At 34.6% G+C, this 20,505-nt stretch overlaps 2 protein-coding genes across 12 annotated transcripts in view; one reads left to right on the forward strand and one right to left on the reverse strand.

Annotated features, from left to right (window-relative positions):
* The window catches only part of LOC141410420 (ATP-dependent RNA helicase DDX3Y), a 1,065,346-nt gene that overhangs the window by 916,383 nt on the left and 128,458 nt on the right, over nt 1-20,505 (reverse strand). For 2 of the 8 annotated variants that reach the window (XR_012444346.1, XR_012444344.1), the window contains exons 21-23: nt 10,206-10,333; nt 5,822-5,855; nt 5,198-5,282 (exon numbers count right to left, since the gene is read on the reverse strand). The exons of 4 other annotated variants lie outside the window; for them this stretch is intronic. The gene's annotated coding sequence lies outside the window, so the exon portion shown is untranslated. The remainder of the gene's footprint in view (nt 1-5,197; nt 5,283-5,821; nt 5,856-10,205; nt 10,334-20,505) is intronic. 2 more of the 8 variants (XR_012444347.1, XR_012444345.1) reach the window with 1 other exon arrangement.
* Nucleotides 528-20,505, forward strand: part of LOC141419718 (eukaryotic translation initiation factor 2 subunit 3-like) — a 48,141-nt gene continuing 28,163 nt past the window's right edge. The window contains exons 1-12 of one of the 4 annotated variants that reach the window (XM_074063188.1): nt 528-566; nt 699-777; nt 2,056-2,119; nt 2,960-3,033; nt 3,684-3,811; nt 3,902-4,023; nt 7,881-7,975; nt 10,878-11,036; nt 12,843-12,977; nt 13,531-13,625; nt 13,959-14,103; nt 16,635-16,804. In XM_074063188.1, coding sequence (XP_073919289.1) covers nt 3,018-3,033; nt 3,684-3,811; nt 3,902-4,023; nt 7,881-7,975; nt 10,878-11,036; nt 12,843-12,977; nt 13,531-13,625; nt 13,959-14,103; nt 16,635-16,804 — 1,065 coding nt within the window. In that variant the 5' untranslated portion in view covers nt 528-566; nt 699-777; nt 2,056-2,119; nt 2,960-3,017. Of the gene's footprint in view, nt 567-698; nt 778-1,020; nt 1,245-2,055; nt 2,120-2,959; nt 3,034-3,683; nt 3,812-3,901; nt 4,024-7,880; nt 7,976-10,877; nt 11,037-12,842; nt 12,978-13,530; nt 13,626-13,958; nt 14,104-16,634; nt 16,805-20,505 lie in introns of those variants that run through there. The other 3 variants (XM_074063187.1, XM_074063189.1, XM_074063190.1) reach the window with 3 other exon arrangements.

Genomic DNA, 20,505 nt, shown 5'->3' on the forward strand with positions numbered 1-20,505 from the left:
GGACATTAGCAAGGTTAATGTTTCTTGGATCTAAGTTGTCCATAAAAGGGGAATCTATGTGACTGGTTTATTAGGACTATTAAAATGAATGCTTGAAAATTACATAGACACACTTGTCAGTTACTATCTATTACAACATTCATTTTTAATACAAAAATGAATGTATAGTACTGGATCTGTATGTTTGGAGAAAAACAGTTACTCTTAGGCATGGTTTCATCTCTAAAAAGAGCAAGATTATGTCCATTTACTGGTAATTTTTCCAATAAAGTTTTCTTTTTTGTGATGAGTTTTTTCAAAATAGGGTCTGTGGAACTATCGCCCAGGGTTGGCTTAGAACTGTGATCCTCCTCATCTTTGCCTTCTAAGTAGCTAGGATACAGGCTTGAAGCTACCGGATTGCGGCCAGGAAATCCTTTGTCAGCAGTGTAGTGTCATAAAGGGTAAGGTCCCTCACTTTAAAAATCGCTAAGAACTTTTTCTAGCGCGTAGTCCACCCATTGACGAAATCGCGCGAGAACGCACTCCCTGATGCCGGTTTAGGACCTAGGTCAACATGCAACTTGGTAAGAGCCCCATCACAGCAGGGAGAGGATCTTAACCAATCTTATTGAATTAACAGAAATGAGTAAAATTTTAAAAAAATATACTTTTTTGTGGTATACGTTTAAACTTAGGTCATCACGCTTGTTATGCAGGTGCTCTACCATGTGAACTCCTCCACCAGCCCTAAAAATGAAAATTTTAAATGGACATCACTTTCGCCTGATTTGCCAGGTCAGGTAAGATTCCCAGGTTCCGGGAATCTCTTTTACCAACCCCACAGCTATTCCTACAGGAAATAGCTTCTCCCCTAGCTAGGGCGCATGTGCAAGTGCATCTCCTGCCCACCAGAGACCTGTAAGGGGCTGTTCTTAGTGTTGCCTGTACAAATATCTAAAATATTTATGTCGAATTAATCTTGAAACTTTGTATCATGTTTCCTAGTAAGACTTCTTGCAAGCAGTGTACAAAGGCATGTAGAGAGACTTCAGGGAGTGAGGCGGCAACTTCAGCTTTCATTCGTTTTTGCCGGCCTGAGTCATAGTTGACCTTCCCGTCACCTTTTCCTTCCCCCGCCTATGGGGGCCTGCGCTCAGTCAGGCGGCGGCCGGAGCAATTTCCTTTCCGGCAAGATGGCGGCGGGCGAGAGTGGAGTGACTTTGGGGCAGCCTCACCTTTCTCGGCAGGATCTCCCTTCCTTGGTGAGGTTTCTTTTTAGGAGGGTGTAACGTGAGGGTGCTCCCTGCTAAGAGGGTGGGAAGTCATTGGTAAGAGACATTGCTGGGCTGCCGGAACATAACGAGTGAGAAGGAGCCTTGTAGTCAGGCATCCTAAGCCGGTGGACTCCACTTGGCCAATTTGGGAGCAGATACTGGGTCATAGAGCTTCTTAAAGATCCTCTGCGTGTTAAAGGCAGTTAAGCCTTTAGTCCTTGAATGCCTAGGAAGGGAACGTATTCAGCCTTGCCCCCCCCTTCACTGCTCCCCCCCCCCAACCCGGCCTTTTTTTTTTTATCTTTTCCTTTCTTTTTGCGGTACTGTGCTTTGAATTCGGCCTACACCTTGATCTACTCCACCAGCCCTTTTTTTATGATGGGTTTTTTGAGATAGGGTCGCACGAGTTACTTGCCCACTCTGGTGTCCTCGATACCCCTTGATCTCTGCCTCCTGAGTAGTTGGGATTACATGCATGAGCCTACAGCGCGGGACAGTCTTGCACTTCCTATAAAAGTTTGAAAACTGACTACAGTAGTTTGGAGCTAATGCTTCTAAAGTTTAGGATTTCAGACTTACGTTTCCTATAGAGTGAAAGTTGTAAAATTTTTTTTGGTAATAGGAGGGTTCTTATCTGTACTAAATTCTGCTTGGAATATAAACACTGTTTTAACTGGATAGACTCCGTGTCAGCAGAGCGAAATAGATGGTGGTGAACTATGCATAGCAAACCTGAAGTCAAAGGGAACTCCTGATTTGTCCCCTGGGAAATTGTTTAAAATGAAGTATTTCATTGCAGGATGTTACCAAGTTGACCCCACTTTCACACTAAGTTATCAGCAGACAAGCCACAATCAATATAGGTAAGAGTAACTGATTGTGTAAAGAGTACTAGAATTATGGCATTTTGATTTCACCGCTCTTTGGGGAATTTTAATCTCTTCTTTGAATTACAGGAAGATCCAGATATTTAAGAAATAAAAATGAAAAGCACTCCTAGATAGATTTGGGAAATGGAAAGAATGTACTCCATTTCTGTTTTCCGGAGTATGTACAATGGGGGTTGAGGGTGTAGCTCAGTGGTGAAGTGACAGAGTGACTGCCTAGCATGGTAGAGGTCCTAGTGCAGTCCTCCACTGCCACCATTACTCTTTACCCCTCCACCCCTTGCGAAAAGATGTGTGTAGATGTGTAAAAAGGCAATGTTATATTTGCATAGGAACGAGTTTAAGGAACAGGTCAAAATGCTTGGTGAGCAGAATATAAGACTAATGTTTGGGGGAATCTTACTTGATGAAGAGGCTTTTCCCTTTTTTTTTTCCTTTGATGGTGCTAGGGTTTGAATCCAGGTCCTTGTGCTTTCTAGACATCTACTTTTACACTTGAGACACTCACCTTGTCCCAGATTTTTTATATATATATTTTTTAAATGTTGTTTTGAGACAGGGTCATATGTAGCAGGCTGACTTGGAACTCACGTTCCTTCCGCCTCTGCCACCTGGCTGATAACATAGGTTCTTGTTAAGTATAAATATGTGTAATGCATATATACTATACAAACATAAGTGCTTATATACATACAAATACGTATAAATGTATACATATATAGGCAGTACTAGGAGTTGGACTCAGGACTTTGCAACTTGTGAAGCAAGCACTTTACCACCTGATCTAGCCCTTTTGGCTTGGTTATTTTGATACAGGTTTTTGACTTTATTTTTGGCCAACCTGAACTGAGATCCTCCTATTTATGCCTTCCTCATGGCTGGAATGACAGGTATGTGCTACCATGCCTAGAAACTTCTATCTTTCCAATCTTTAATTCCAGGGTTGTAGGAGTAAAGGTATGAGCCATCAGGCCTACCAGAATAGTTATTTTTCTTAATTTCAGTTCTCATTGCTTCATGAGAGAAGTTACCTTGACTGAGTGAAAATGTTGCATTAGTATTTTTACAAGCAGTAGAACCTATTAAGACACAAAGTTAATAAAAAGTCACAGGAATATATATCTCTCTTAAAAATCGTTATTATTAGTTGGAGATTGTTTTCTGGGTTTCTTGAATTTGAGGGTTTTTTGTGTGTGTAACAGGTATTGCTATACATGACATCCAACTTTGAAACTACTGTAAAGTTGCTTAGCCTACAAAATTTTGTGAAGCTTTCACTGAGTGCTTAGTTTAATTGAAACTGATATTTATTTAGATTAACAAGTTGAATAGCTTATATTAGATTTTTGAATAAGGCGTTCAGTGGTATGAAAAGTTGTCTTCTGGCCTGCGTCATACAAGATTTTAAAGAAAAGATATGCTCAGTGGGAGGAAAAGCAAAAAATCAGTATTGGTTGATATATGTATTTACAGTGAGCTGTAACTTTTGTAATTCTGAAGTATTTGTTGTAATTGGAGCATATTATTTTGTTTTTTATAGGTACAATTGGTCATGTTGCTCATGGGAAATCCACAGTTGTAAAAGCTATTTCTGGTGTTCACACTGTTAGATTCAAAAATGAGCTAGAAAGAAATATTACCATTAAGCTTGGATATGCTAACGCCAAGGTAAACAGTGAATTGTGGAACTACAAACAATTTTTTACTTTTAATTCTTGAAAATGCACATAATTTCAGTGTTTCCTTTAAAACTTTCAGATTTATAAACTTGATGACTCAAATTGTCCTCGGCCAGAATGTTATAAGTCTTGTGGAAGTAGTACACCTGATGAGTTTCCTACAGATATCCCAGGGACCAAAGGGAACTTCAGACTAGTCAGGTGATTACTTTTGTGCAAATACACTTTTTTCTTGTTCTAAGTTGTTACATATTTAATGGAGTTGTTAAATGATTATTAATGTAGATTCATCTGACAAAATATGGTTAAGAGACCTTGAACAATATCATTTGTCCAAGCAATGTAACAGTTTATAGTAGATGTTTCATAGCTTTTTAAAAGAAAATGTTGTTATTGCCTATAATAAATGTAATTTGAAAAGCAAACTTAAAAAATCTAGCTTAAGTACATATATTGAAGTTTTTAAAGAATTAATATATAAGATGATTGAAATTGCTAGATCTGATGGTTTCTTTTTCCACACTTCTGTTGTTTGTTTCTTTTGTAGAAGAAGAAAAACACATCCTTAATTAGTTCTTTTTAATGTTTGGGTTTGTTTTCCTATTTTTGGGTTGTGATTGCCTATTCTGTCCTGATTTTTCATAACAGTAACACTAATGTCTACAAGTGATAATGTAGGTGTTAGTATCATCACTAATGCTAGGCACATGCTCTACCAACTGAAGAGTGTTATGTTTTCATTTAATATAATGTCCTTGCACTCTACCCTAGTTACTGTTGTATAGTTTATTGTTATTAAATAGTTCTCTGTCATGTGCTTGTATAAGGAATACTGTAGATTATTTAGACTGATTACAGTTTTGTGCTATTTAAAAATTGCTAAGACTAGTTGGGTACATGTTTCTGCATAGACATACCAAATTTCTGAGGGATATGCAATTAGATGTATAATTGCTGGTTGTATAATTAGTATATGCTTAGGTTTTTTGTTCTTGCTTTTTAAATAAAACATGCCAAACTACTTTTGTAGAGTTGCTATGTCTGTCAAAAATGTATGAATGAGAGATTCAGTTTTTCATTGTTACAAACATTTCAGATTGAAACTATCATAATTTTAGCTCTTCTTTTATGTGTTGCAGTAATCTCACTGTCAATCTTTGTGTTTTTGTTTTCTTGAGATAGAGTATCTGTATGTACCTCAGGCAGGCCTCTATTAATTGTCCTGCCTCAGTCTCCTTTGTGCTGGTATTACATGTGTGCCCCACCAAACCCATCTCTTAGTTATCTTTTTTTTTTAAAGCATGTATTAATTGTACAAAGTCTTTGGTTTTACTGTGGCATTTTTGTGTATATCTTATACTCTGATCATATTTACCTTCCTTCTCCCCTCTTCCTGGTATCATTGTTTCTTGCTTCACTGTCAGTTTGTTTATAGTTTCCTAATAGCCAGTGATGTTCAACTGAATGAAAAACAAAACAACAAGTCAAAATTTATGGGATATAGCTAAGCATACTTAGAAGGAAATTTAAAAGCTTATTTTGAATGGTAAATGTAAAAGCTTTAATTCCCAACTTAAGATATTAGAAAAAGGACAACTAGATGAACCTAAAACAAAAAAAGACAGAATAAATATTAAGAAACTAATGAAATTGAACACAACAATACAGTGGAGGAAATCAGTGAAACTGAAAGTTATTTTTCTCTAGCAGACTGATAGGAAAAAGAAGCCAAATTGCTGTTGTAAAGAATGAAACAATAGTTAATAATTAAAAGGAAAAATAGATTTGTGAACAAATCTGGACAATTAATTAGTTAAATAATTGGATTGAGTTCTCCAAATATTAACATTATCAGATCTTACCTACTATGAAAGAAATTGTTTGTTTTTTTTAAAGGTCTTTAAGTGAGCTCTGAGCCTAAATGGTTTTATTGGATACTTCTACTAAGCATTAAGTAAGAGAACACATACTCTACATAGAAGAAGGAGGGAACACTTACCAGTTTTTCTTGAATATCTTCTATCAAAGCCGGACTAAAATGGAAAGAAAAGTAGAGAGAGATCAATGTGTTATGCAGGTAGACAAAGAATTTTTTACATATTAGCATATATGATCCAGTAATATATACAGTGATTAAATATGCCAACCAAGTGGTTGTTCCAAGGATGCAAGGCTGATTAGAATTTGGAATCATTCAGTATTAATATACCACATAAATACACTATAAAAACATCTTCACATAAATTATTGAACTGTTTATTGAATAGTCATCAAATTCTGGTAACTGGGAATAAAGAGGAATTTCTTCATCTTTATAAAAAACCTGTACAGGAAAACTGCAGTTAACATTAATAGTGAAATACTGAATATTTTCCCTAAACTGGAAACGAAGCAAGGATAACTGCTTGCATTGTTTTTATATGTGATAAGAAAAGGTACTATGTCTTACAGCACAAAAAGGAAATACAAGACAGATTAAAGAGAAGAATTTTGTTTGGCAATGACATGTTTATGTAGAAATTTGGAGAGTATATACAAAGAAAAACTTAGATTTCAGAATATTATAAGATGCAAGATCATAGTTGTATATTAGCAATGAATGCATGGACATGAAAATTAAGTATGCAGTTTTTTAAAAGAAAACTCAAAAATATTAAAGCATGTATAGAATACAGAGAAGTCATATTGTGAAAATTAATTCCAGAAGTCAAAAGAAGATTGAAATAGACGCACTGTAGTCATGAATTTGGTAACTGAACTGGACTAAAGATGCTAATGGTCAATTTTTCATGTAGTTAGTATGATTCTTATCAGATTCCATTAAGTGTTTTGTTGTTTTAGTAAGATTACTGTAAAATTTATTTGAAATGTGAGATATAAACTAGAATAGCTAAGTCAGTTATAATAAAAAATAGGTGGACTTGATCTACATGATGTAATTTACATAACTTGCACAAAACTAATACTTTGTAAAGGAAGGACTTAATGGAGAATATAGAGCCCATAGAGAAACCACAAGTATGATTAATTGATCTTCAACAAAGATACAAAAGCAATTCAGTGGAGAAGGATAGACTTTTCAGAAATGTTGCTGGATTAGTTAAATGCCTATAGGCAAAAGAAAAAAGTAAATTTAAACCTCATGTATTATACTCAGACATACTCATTTATAACTGTTTGCTCAGATTTTGAGCATAATGAACTTTGTTCCAAGTTCAAACTTAGGTTAGCCAACCTCACATCAAAAAATTTGAAGGAAAAAAAATGAAAATGTATGTATACTTGTTTTTATTCTTTAAACAACACAGAATAAAAATTATTTACATAACATGTTGTATTATAGGTGGTAGAGTAATGTATGTGGGAGGGTTGTATAGTTTATATAGAGATATTATTCCATTTTAGATAAGGTACTTGAGTATCTTCAGTTATTATATTTCAGAGGAGTTTGGGTTCTGGAAACAATCCTTCATGAATACCAATGAGTGACTGTTAATGTTCAAAATATACATACATTTGAAGATTAACTTTTGGATTAGATGTAACTTAGAAGGAACTGTAGTGTTCTGATATTACTCTAATGGGTGACTCAAAAAGAAAAAAATTGGTATGTTTTCATGAAAGATCAAAACAAAGTTGTCATCTTCAAGAAATACTTGTAAATCACACTGCTAATTAGGGACTGGAATAAACAGAAAATTGACCATTTTCAACATTTTTTTTTTCCCGAAACAGCTAATCAGAAAATCGGTTAATAAAATACACATAATTCTTACAGTTATTTAGATTTATCTCTTAAATAAGTGTTACTCCCAGTATGTTCTGTAAAGGATAACCACTTTGAATTTGGCAAATGTTCTTATTTATTTGGAAAACATCTGCAGATAACTAAATTTTAATCTGGGTTTTAATGATTGTCATTTAGTTTAACTAGTAATCTCATTTTAAAATTTCTAAATATATCAAGTTTTTTGTCACTGTTCAAGTTACTTTCAGAGTGATGTAAATATAAAGGTCTTTGATTTGTGAAAGTATTGATTAGTTTTCTTCATTTTTAGACATGTTTCCTTTGTGGACTGTCCTGGCCATGATATTTTGATGGCTACTATGCTGAATGGTGCAGCAGTTATGGACGCTGCTCTTCTTTTGATAGGTAAAAGCATTAGTTCTTTTTGACAAATCAATGTATATCCCAGTCTTAAGATGTAATTTTTAAAAGTGAACCTAGACCTTTAAGGACCCTAAGATTACATAAATTAGAAATTTTCTAAGAATTTACCACAACAATATTCATGCCAGTCAGGGTTATAAAATACTAGGCAAGGTGAACTCTCATCAGAATTTGTATGGTAGCATGCAAGAAATAAAAGTTTTCTAAGGTTTATGGCATATATTTCTTCACTTGTTCATATGAGGTTATATACATTGTTTTATTTAGAAATTTTTGTAAAAAAAGGTATATTTCTTCAGTGGCTGTGCATTCTATCACAGTATTGACATATGCCTTTATTTATTATATTCCATTCTTCATCTGTGAATGTAAAATCAGGATCTGTTTGAATCTTGGGAAGAATGCATGTCCCTGTGTAAACTGTCAATGATAAATTAGAAGTGCATAGAAAACACTAAAGGATACTGTACTCACAGTTGTGGTTTATGACAGGGAATGAATTCAGATTAAGATCAATTCACAGAAAAAATAAATGCTTAGGTAGTATCTGGGAGTGTTACACATGTGAGGCTTGTGTAGCTTTCTTTTTGTGGAGGCAGAGATTACCTTTTTAGCATTGTGTGACAGTACATATGAATAATTGCCAAGAAGAATAGATGATCTGAATAGAATTTTTAGTGAAATTCCCATTTGATAGGCCCATTGGTTGACTCTCTAATTGATAACTTCATAATTGCAAGTCTTCACAGTAAATCCCATGGTTGGTCTTTCTGGCATGACCAGCCTGTACCTGATTTGACAGTGAACCCCAGGCCTAAGTAAGTATAACTCTATCAAGGACGGACATGGTTATCTTTAAGAAGCATAAGGCAAAGGCCAACCCTTTTTGGGGTGGAGAAAGGCAAATGATTAATTTGCCAAGAGTATACTTTTTTAGAAACATGGCACATAAGTACAGTACCAGGCATATTGAACATTAGAAATTGGAGAAGATAATCTTTGGAGCGTAAAGCCAAACATGGTCATCGATGATCCATTCTTCATTAAGTAGTGAGTTATTTAGTTTCCAGATGTTTGCATGTTTTTTGTCTTTACTTTTGTTGTTGAGTTCTACTTTTACTGCATTGTTTTATGTATGGTATAATTTCTATTTTCTTATATTTGCTGAGGCTTGCTTTGTGCCCTAGGATATGATCTATTTTGGAGAAGGTTCAATGTGCTGCTGAGAAGAATGTATATTGTGTAGAAGTTGGATGAAATGTTCTGTAGACAAGTAGGCCCATTTGATCTATTGTACATTTTAGATCCTGGATTTCTTTATTGATCTTTTTGTTTGGATGACCTATCTACTAATGATAATGGGGTGTTAAAGTCTCCCACAACCACTGTGTTGGAGTTAATATGCTTTTAGGTCCTTCAGGGTATGTTTGATGAAATTGGGTGCGTTGATACTGGGTGCATATAGGTTGATAATTATTATTTCCTTTTGGTCTGTTTCCTCTTTTATTAGTATGGAATGTCCTTCTTTATGTCAATTTGATCAATGTAGGTTTGAAGTCTACTTTGTCAGAGATAAGTATTGCTACTCCTGCCTTTTTTCAGGGGCTATGGGCTTGGTAAGTCTTCTTCCAGCCTTTCATCTTAAGCCTGTGCTTACATCTGTTGGTGAGATGGGTCTCCTGTAAGCAACAAATTGTTGGATCTTCCTTTTTAATCCATTTCGTCAAGTGGTGCCTTTTGATGGGGGAATTAAGTCCATTAACATTAAGTGTTAGTACTGCTAGGTATGTGGTGATTCCTGTCATTTAGTTTTCTTTGTTGTTCAAAGGTTTGATTGTGTGTACCTAAGTTGACCTTACTCTCTATACTTTGTTGCTGTTTCTTTTCCTGTAGTTTGGTGCTGCCTGTCCTTTCATGGTTATGTTGCGTTTCACTTTCTGTGTGCAGAATACCTTGAAGAATCTTTTGTAGTGGTCGCTTTGTGGTCACATACTGTTTTAGTGTCTGCTTATCATGGAAGACTTTTAGTGCTCCATCTATTTTGAATGATAGTAAAACATAGTACTTTTAAATGTACTTTTGCTGAAAGTCACAGATTTTCTGCAGTTTCAGTTTTATAGTAAATGAGTTTTGGTACAGCTCTTCAAGTCTTTTTCAAGGTTGTATGTACAATAAACACGCCAGAAAGAGTTGCAATTAACTCAAGACTTACCTTTTTCTACAGAGTCTAGTTTTAAGTTCTCTTGGGCTTTGGCTTTCTCTTATATCAATTTCTCCCTTAGCTGCCTTCATAATGTGAGCTGCTTTTTTTGAGGCAATCAAAAGCCAGAGTCTTGTAACCTAATTTAAAAAAAGGAAATCCCATCGTTTGTATTAATATTGTTTTGGTTTGAAGCCCTCAAGGGCTCACTTAAAATGAGAAATTTCCAAGAAGATGGTAATAATGGAGAACCTCCTTGGTAATTAACTGTGGAAAATAATCACTTAATAAATCACTTAAGTTACTTTATTAAGTAACTTATGGACCAAGAACAGTTGGATGTTCCTGGCTAGAATGAGCCAGAATAATCCCCAAATCTAAATACTGACAGAATATGTTAAGCCTGAGCAAAGCTGTGAGAATACTCTAAGAAACCAAAGTTAATGAGCCCAAGACTGCATTTAGGATTAGTGATGGAGGTTAAAAGACATAAGAGGGATCAAAGAAAACCAAAGGATCAAAGAAAATCAGGCAATGTTTATAAAAAGGAGCACACAAAAACACGTAAGTGTGCTGTCTATGAATTAGCCTTTGATGGTACAGCTAAAGTTCTCATTAGGTGCCAACTAATTTTTATTAACTGCTGTTGGTTTTTTTTTAATTTTTGTTTTTTTATCAATTTAGCTGGTAATGAATCTTGTCCTCAGCCTCAGACTTCTGAACACCTGGCTGCCATAGAAATTATGAAGCTAAAACACATTTTGATTCTGCAGAATAAAATTGATTTGGTAAAAGAAAGTCAGGCAAAAGAACAGTATGAGCAAATCCTTGCATTTGTACAAGGTAAGAAGCCATAATATTTAAGAAATTTTTGGGGCTCAAGGTGTGGCTGAAACAGGAGATCATCTGTTTAGCAACTGTGAAGCCCTTAGTTTAAACAACAGTACTGCCAGAAAAGTGAGAAACATTCAATAGATATTTTTTCCAGATATCTTAAGTAATATGTCATTAAAATGAATTTATGATGGTTTAGTTCTATTTCTCTATATACTGTTTAACATGTTTGTTTTGTATGGCAACTTTGAAATGTTTCTGGATTTGATATACTTTGTAGCTTTCAGCTATAAATGATGTTATATTTTAGAATGATTACCACCACAGATTGTATAGTAAATTGAAACATGTATGTTTGCTTTCTTTTGATTCGAACATTATTTCTTTTCATGAGTATTTCCAGAAGAGGAACTTATAATGGTTTTTTTCATGTTTATGAATAATAATTATTTCATTTGGAAGAAGATGTGATGCATGATATTTCTGACATTTGATTTCTTATTTTACTTGTTAGAAATGCTGTCTTTGAGTTCAGCCTATTAGAGGGTAAATAAAAGAAGTTAGGTTTCTAATACCTTACAATGTGTAGTCAATTCCATTTGTCAATAATTTTGCCTGTTTTTTTTTGGGGGTGGGACTGGGGTTTGAACTAAGGGCTTTATGCTTTCAAAGCAGATGCTTTGCTGCTTGAGCCACACCTTTAGTCCATTTTGCTCTGGTTATTTTGGAGATGGGGAGGGGGTCTCACAAACTTTTTGCCTCAGCGGTCCTCAAACTGAATTCTTCCCAGTGTCAGCCTCCCAAGGAACGAGTATTACAGATATGAGCCACTGGCATCTGACCACCAGCAGTGTTTAATAAACCAATTAAAAAAATTTATTTTTTATTTTTAAAAATAAAAATTTATTTTTAAAAAAAAATCAGTTTTTTTTGATATTTGCTATTTTTTGTTATTTGACATTTTTTGATATTTTAATAAATGAAATGATTTGGAAATTTTTTAAATTAGTGTTGACTAACCTCTGTAACCAACAACCCTCAAATGTCAATTGTTAATTTCTTTTTTTTTAAATAAATTTTTTGTTAGGATATATTCATCTTGGGGGGATTCATAGTGACAATTCGAATTAGACTTATGTTGTACATTATTACATTGCATCCATTGTCTCTCCCCCTCAGGCTCCTTCCCACCCCACTAAAAGCAATTGCAAGAGGTTTTTTAGTTCTGTTTCATAACGGTATATAAAGTCCATTAATCATATACCATCACCTCAATTTCTTTCATTCACCCCCTGCTCTTAGTAGTACCTTTCCCATTTACAGTTTACCTATTTTACAAATCTGTTTTTCATTATTAATATTTAAGTTGATGTTCAAAGAGGTTTCTCAGTGTATGACTATTGTGAGTATACTTTGGTCCATTACTCTTCCTTACCCCTTTACCTCTCACCCCCCCATCTTTCAAAAACTTTAAGTACACATCCTTATATACCCTACCTCCACATTTTATCTTATGTGATGTTACAGAGAATTTTTTAATTAGCAAAGTTTCTCTGCTGATAGTGGCTACATGTATATTATTTTATTCACTTTTATTGGCTTTTTATACATACTGAAAACAACTTTTCTCTTAAATAGAATTCATTTTTAGATGGAAAAAGAGTATTGTGAATTTTTTTAAACAGAATAATTCTGTTAACATGTGGGAATGTTTAGGTAGCTGTTGTATAAAGTTTAACAGCTGTTTTTTATAGCAGATATGAAAAATAATTTGTTAAACTGACATATTGATCCATTTTAACTTTTATCATATAGGTACAGTAGCTGAGGGAGCTCCTATTATTCCAATTTCTGCTCAGCTGAAATATAATATTGAAGTTGTCTGTGAGTATATAGTAAAGAAAATTCCAGTACCTCCTAGAGACTTCACCTCAGAACCCCGGCTTATTGGTAAGGACTTAACATCTTGCCCTTTAGCTGTTGACTTCAACTTTCAATGTTGTTGATTCTTTCTAAAGTTGTTTATTGCATATGCTTGGTTTTTACTGGTATATTGTTACAAAGGAGACCACTCTGAGGAAGAAACCTTGTATTCTCAGGATGCATAGAGTTCATTACTTTTCTGCAGCGGCTGATTCATTTATATCAAATGCTGCTCGACTTCCTCCAGAGAACTGTCATCTTTCAATAGATTTCACATTTTCATTTTATCGCTTTAGTTAAGGACATTAACTGTTTCTTGCTTTTTTAGGCATGGTTTGCATTTAGGGAGGCATACTTTCACAAGTTCAGGACAACGAAATACTCAGCAATCACATAATGATTTAAACACAGCTGACAATAATGGAGTGATATAGCTTCTCATCAACTGAACTGTAGAATGTGGGGGGAATTTAAAGTTAATTTTTTTTGCTTATTATTTTGACTACACTTTTAATAAATTTATAAAATAAGGCATGCTTACTATATTTTGTTCAGGAAATGATCTTTCTCTTTTACCCAGTTATTAGGTCTTTTGATGTTAATAAGCCTGGCTGTGAGGTTGATGACCTTAAAGGGGGTGTTGCTGGAGGTAGTATTTTAAAAGGAGTATTGAAGGTAAACTGTATTCTAAACTCTTTTTCTTCTTAACCTTCCAAAAAGTTGTGATACAATGAAATCTAAAAAGTCACTTTCTTAAGGAAAGTACCTTGCTTTCTGTTGTCTTTTAAATGGAATATGTCTTTTGTTTGGTAGGTTTCTTATAGGTAAATATTTAAATTTGGGAGTTGTAACTTAAAAATCTGTTCTTATTTTTACTCTTGCCCAATAGTGTTTGAGACTGCAAATAAAAGTGCTTTTTTCAGTTTAGTACTCTACCTCGTTAAGACTGTTTAGATTTAAATAGTCATTGGGATCCCACAAAAGTGAGGTGTTTTTTTTATGTTGCAGGTTGGACAGGAGGTAGAAGTCAGACCTGGCATTGTTTCCAAAGATAGTGAAGGAAAACTGATGTGTAAACCAATTTTCTCCAAAATTGTATCACTTTTTGCAGAACACAATGATCTTCAGTATGCTGCTCCAGGGGGTCTTATTGGTAAAAATTTTACTCTTATCCATAAACTTTTATTACTGGTTTTATGTTATCTTTTCTGGCAACTGAGTTATTTATAATTCGATATTTTAATTCAATATGAAAAAGTGGAGTAGGCGTATATACATGTTCTTGAGTTGTTGATTTTACATTATATGATGATTATGTTCCTAAGAAAATGCATTCATAAAAAAAGAATGCATTTTGGTTTTATGTATAACTTTTAAGCAATAATCTAGTATGTGATTTAGCATTTAAAATATGTCACTGTAATCTAGTTTTTAGTTGATCAGTTTGTTGTACACATTGTAATATGATGTACATTTTTGCAGTTTCTCAAAAATAGCTAAATGAGATATATTTATATTGAAGCTGACAGTACAAATAATTTCTGTTGGTATTGCTGAAGTAATTTGTGGAGTTTTTAGTCTTTTTCTATTCAGTGCATGACACTGTACGGGAATGGCAAGATTTTGTGAGTTTTTATTGATTTTTACCTTTGAATTAAAGAAGAAAATGTTGGATTAAAACAAGTTTGTTTATGGTGTTGGGTGTTGTATTTATATATTTCTTTGATTACCTTAAAAATATCATCTCATGGAGGCATTCTGGGTTCTGTGTTTTCTTGTGAGAAATTTGTTAATCTTATTAAAATCTACCTTGTCCGTGAGACAACAATTTGATTATGATATATTTCTGTAGATTTCTTTGTGTCTATCCTACTTAGAGTTTGCTGAGCTTTTTGAATGTGTAGCTTGTGTTGTTTTCTATCCCCCTACCCCACCCACAAATCACCATCCCTTCTTTTTCTTTTTTAAATCAAATCAGGGCTGGATTTGGTGACTCCCATCTGAAATCCCAGCTTGTGGAGAGGCAGAGATTGGGAAGATTGTAGTTCAAAGCCAGCTTAGGCTAAAAGTCAGCAAGACCCCATATCAGTCCACAAAGCAGTGAAGTGGGGTCTGTCTGTGGTTCTAACTACATAGGGGACTGAAAGTTGGATCACCATGGCCTAGGCCAGCCCTGTACAAATGTGGTAGACTCTACATGAAAAATAGCTAAAGCAAAAAGGGCTCCATTGGTAGAATGCTTGCAAGTTTGAGGTCTGAATTTAACTCCCAGTTCTACTTCCCCCAACGATAAATAAATAATTTTGGGACTGTGTTTGGGGCCATTTTCTCTAAGACTTATTTTACTTGTATTGATGTATTTGGTAGTGTCCTGTAGATCTCTGAAGCTCTGATCATTCTCTTTTTCTTTTTGTTACTCATACTACATAATCTCACTGTTTTCTTCAGATTTGCTGATTATTCTTCCTCCTGCTGTTGAATAACTCTGGCACATTTTTTATCTGAGATATTACATACTTCAACTCTGGAATGCCTGGTTTTTCTTGTACTTTCTGTTTCTTAATGTTCACTGTTTGGTGAGACATCATTGTCATACTTTGCTTTAGTTCAAATGTGAGGTTTTTTTTTTGAGTCCTTTGAGTACATTTAAAATATATTGAGTTGGTCTTTGGTAATTCTAGATCTAGTTTTTCAGGGATGGTTATTTTTAAAATTGCTTTGATTTGATAACATGGACTATATTTCTCCCTTGCATGTTTCATTATTTTCTGTTGACAACATTTTAAGTAATGTAGCATAATGACTAATTACAGGTTCTCTCTACTCCTGAGGAGTTACTGTGTCCCTCTGGTAGTTGGTTAGTGACATTTTTGAACTGACATCTGTATTGTTTTCATGTTGGTCACTGTATATTCTTGGTTGGGTTAATCTTCAAGCTAGGATTAAGAGAGTTTTCTTAATATCTAGAGCTAATGAGTCTCATTCCTGGCTGAATGTCGTGGTGTGTTTTCAGTACCCATCCAGGCAGTTCACGTTTGTCTTAGCATTTATTTTTAGCTTGTCATAATGTTAACGTTAGGAGAATTTCAGGCCTTCTCTCCTTGCACACTCACATAGTCTTCTACATTTGCACGAGTATGTCAGTTCCCATTGACATCTTATTTGAAAGTTAATTCCTTTTTGATTATTGTGTTGTCTCAACACTCATTCTCTAGTTTTATTCTTACTACTTTCAGTTATTTGCATGAATTCACCTTCAAAAAAGATCTTTCAGACATACTTGAAAAAGCATATAGTTAGCCTTGAAAGTGGGAACCTGGGAATGAAGCTTTAAATGATTTCTAGAAATAACTTCCTTCAGTTGCTCTCAAGTCTGCTGGTTTTCATCACAAAAAAATGTATGTTCAGTTTTTAGTGATGACATTGATCTCACGGACAGTTCTCGGACTAGTTCAAGTGAAAACTGTCATAGACCTCATTGTTGATACTAAGATTAAGACATTTTCCTAAAATGAGCACTTTTCTCACATCACTTTAAGCCTTTGGTTAATTTTCAGACTTTTGAGAAGGTAGAACTTGCTTGGGCGGTAGCTCAGGCTGTCCTGATTTGACTAAAACGTTTATCTTTTCCTGCATTTTAATGTATAAAATGTAGGAATATGTATGTCTTATATTTCATATCAGGAGTTGGGACAAAAATTGACCCAACATTATGCCGAGCTGACAGAATGGTTGGACAAGTTCTTGGTACAGTTGGAGCGTTACCTGAAATATTTACCGAATTGGAAATTTCCTTCTTCCTACTTAGACGGCTCCTAGGTGTACGTACAGAAGGAGACAAAAAAGCTGCAAAGGTAAGAACTTCCTATTTCAAAACCACAAACAGTATTGTTCCATGATGTAACCAGTTTTGTATTTCATTCTTTTTTTATAGTTAAAGTGGAAAATTCAATTAAAGGAAATTGAATAAAAAAATTTCTATAAGGCAACCAGCCATAATTAAATATAAATGTTTTAAAAAGAAGTATGAATGGCATGTGTATATTTTTTCCTAAGATGTAGTGTGAGAGATGGGAAATTATCAAACCCCTTTACATTTCTGTATGTTAATGTAGTTATGGTTATCAGATTTTTTAAACTGTACAAGTGAAGTGGGTTATCTTGGTTTTGACTAAAAGTTCTCTAAGATACTGTAATCTTGAGGATCAGTAAATATCAGTAATAAATTCTGTAGTGTCATTCGTTCTCTGGTGTGACTCTGTTTTTGTGCCAGTACCATGCTGTTTTTATTGTTATTGCTTTGTAATATAGTTTGAAGTCAGGTATTGCCTTGGCTATTCGTGGCTTCCTGTGTTTCCATATAAATTTCACAGTAGATTTTTTGATCTCTTTAATGAATGTCATTGGAATTTTGATGGGAATTGCATTAAACATGTAGATTACTTTGGGAGTGTCAACATTTTGACTATGTTGTTTCTACCAATCCATGAGCATGGGAGATCTCTCCACTTTCTATAGTCTTCCTCCATCTCTTTCTTCAGAAGTGTATAGTTTTCCTTGTAGAGGTCTTTCACATCTTTTGTTAGGTTTACACCTAGGTATTTGATTTTTTTTGAGGCTAATGTAAATGGAATTGGTTTCATACATTCTTTTTCAGTTTGCTCATTGTTAGTGTATAGAAATGCTAATGATTTTTCTGTGTTCATTTTATATCCTGCTACCTTGCTATAGATGATGTCTAGAAGCTTCTGAGTAGTATTCCTTCTATTTGTATTCCTTTTATTCCTTCTTTTTGCCTAATTGCTCTGGCTAGGAATTCCAGTATTATGTTGAATAGGAGTGGAGATAGTGGGCATCCTTGTCTGGTTCCTGATTTTAGAGAGAATGGTTTCAGTTTTTCTCCGTTAAGTATAATGCTGGCTGTAGGTTTGTCATATGGCTTTTATAATGTTGAGGTATTTCCTTCTGTTCCTAGTTTTCTTAGAGCTTTTATCATGAAATGGTGTTGGATCTTATCAAAGGCTTTTTCTGCATCTATTGAGATGATCAAGTGGTTTTTGTCTTTGCTTCTGTTAATGTGGTTTGTTACATTTATTAAATTTCGTGTGTTGAACCACCCCTGCATCCCTGGGATGAAGCCTACTTGGTAGTGGTAAATAATCTTTTTGATGTGTTGTTGAATTCGGTTTGCCATTATTTTGTTGAGGATTTTGGCGTCAGTGTTCATTAAGGAGATTGGCCTATAGTTCTCCTTTTTGGAGGTGTCTTTGCCTGGTTTTGGGATAAGTGTAATACTGGCTTCATAAAATGTGTTTGGCAGTTTTCCTTCCCTTTCTATTTCGTGGAACAGTTTAAGGAGGGTTGGTATCAGTTCTTCTTTAACGGTCTGATAGAATTCAGCAGAGAATCCATCAGGTCTTGGACTTTTCTTTTTGGGGAGACTCTTGATTGCTGCTTCAATTTCATTTTTTGTTATATGTCTGTTCAGGTGTTTAATTTCCTCTTGGTTCAGTTTTGGATGATCGTATGTATCTAGAAATCTGTCCATTTCTTTAAAATTTTCAAATTTATTTGAATATAGCTTCTCAAAGTAGTCTCTGATGATTTCCTGGACTTCCATGGTGTTTCTTGTTATCTCCCCTTTTGCATTCCTCATTCTACTAATTTGGATTTTTTCTAACCTCATTTTAGTCAGGTTTCCCAGGGGTCTATCAATCTTGTTTATTTTTTCAAAGAACCAACTTTTGTTTCATTCATTCTTTGTATGGTTTTTTTTTGGTTTCTATTTCATTAATTTCAGCTCTTATTTTTATTATTTCTCTTCTATTTGTTTTGGGATTTGCTTGTTCTTGTTTTTCTAGGAGTTTGAGATGTATCATGAGGTCATTGATTTGGGATCTTTCAGTCTTTTTAATATATGCACTCATGGCTATAAACTTTCCTCTCAGGACTGCCTTAGCTGTGTCCCATAGGTTCCAGTAGGTTGTGTTTTCATTTTCATTAACTTCCAGGAACTTTTAATTTCCTCTTTTATTTCATCGATGATCCGTTCTTCATTAAGTAATGAGTTATTTAGTTTCCAGCTGTTTGCATATTATTTGTCTTTACTTTTGTTGTTGAGTTCTACTTTTACTGCATTGTGATCCGATGGTATGCATGGTATAATTTCGGTTTTTTATATTTGCTGAGACTTGCTTTGTGCCGTAGGATATGATCTATTTTGGAGAAGGTTCAGTGGGCTGCTGAGAAGAATGTATATTGTGTAGAAGTTGAATGAAATGTTCTGTAGACATCAACTAGGTCCATTTGATCTATTGTTTATTTTAGATCTAGGATTTCTTTATTGATTTTTCGTTTGGATGACCTATCTATTGATGATAATGGGGTGTTAAAGTCTCCCACAACCACTGTGTTGGCGTTTATATATGCTTTTAGGTCTTTCATGGTATGTTTGATGAAATTGGGTGTGTTGACATTGGGTGCATACAGGTTGATAATTACTATTTCCTTTTGGTCTATTTCCCCTTTTATTAGTATGGAATGTCCTTTATCTTGTTTGATCAATGTTGGTTTGAAGTCTTCTTTGTCAGAGTTAAGTACTGCTACTCCTGCCTGTTTTGGGGGGGCCATTGTCTTGGTAAATCTTCTTCCAGCCTTTCATCCTAAGCCTATGCTTATTTCTGTTGATGAGATGGGTCTCCTGTAAGCAACAAATTGTTGGGGCTTCCTTTTTAATCCAATTCGTCAATTGGTACCTTTTGATGGGTGAATTAAATCCATTAACAATAAACGTTAGTACTGATAGGTATGTGGTGATTCCTGTCATTTAGTTTTCTTAGTTGATTGAAGGTTTGATTGTGTGTAACTAAGTTGAGGTTACACTCTACTGTCTTGCTTTTTCTTTTCCTGTGGTTTGGTGCTGCCTGTCTTTTCATAGTTAAGTTGGGTTTCACTTTTATGTGCAGAATCCCTTGCAGAATCTTCTGTAGTGGTGGTTTTGTGGTCACATATTGTTTTAGTTTCTGCTTATCATGGAAGACTTTTAGTGCTCCATCTATTTTGAATGATAGTTTTGCTGGGTAGAGTATCCTGGGGTTGAAGTTATTTTCATTCAGTGCCGGGAAGATCTCACCTTATGCCCTTCTTGCTTTTAATGTTTCTGTTGAGAAGTCTGCTGTGATTTTCATGGGTTTAACTTTGTATGTTTGTTGTTTTTTCTTTCTTACAGCGTTCAATATTTTTTCCTTAGTTTCTGAACTTGTTGTTTTAATGATGATATGTCGTGGGGTGGTTCTATTTTGATCTGGTCTGTTTGGTGTCCTGGAGGTCTCTTGCATCTGTATGGGAATATCTTTCTCTAGATTTGGGAAATTTTCCGTTATTATTTCGTTGGATATATTACGCATTCCCTTCGCTTGCACCTCTTCTTCTTTGATGCCCATGATTCTCATGTTTGGTCTTTTGATGGAGTCGGTGAGTTCTTGCATTTTCTTTTCACAGGTCTTGAGTTGTTTAATTAATAGTTCTTCAGGTTTTCCTTTAATTACCATTTCAT

Source organism: Castor canadensis, chromosome X (genome assembly GCF_047511655.1).
Source record: "Castor canadensis chromosome X, mCasCan1.hap1v2, whole genome shotgun sequence".
Taxonomy (NCBI): domain Eukaryota; kingdom Metazoa; phylum Chordata; class Mammalia; order Rodentia; family Castoridae; genus Castor; species Castor canadensis.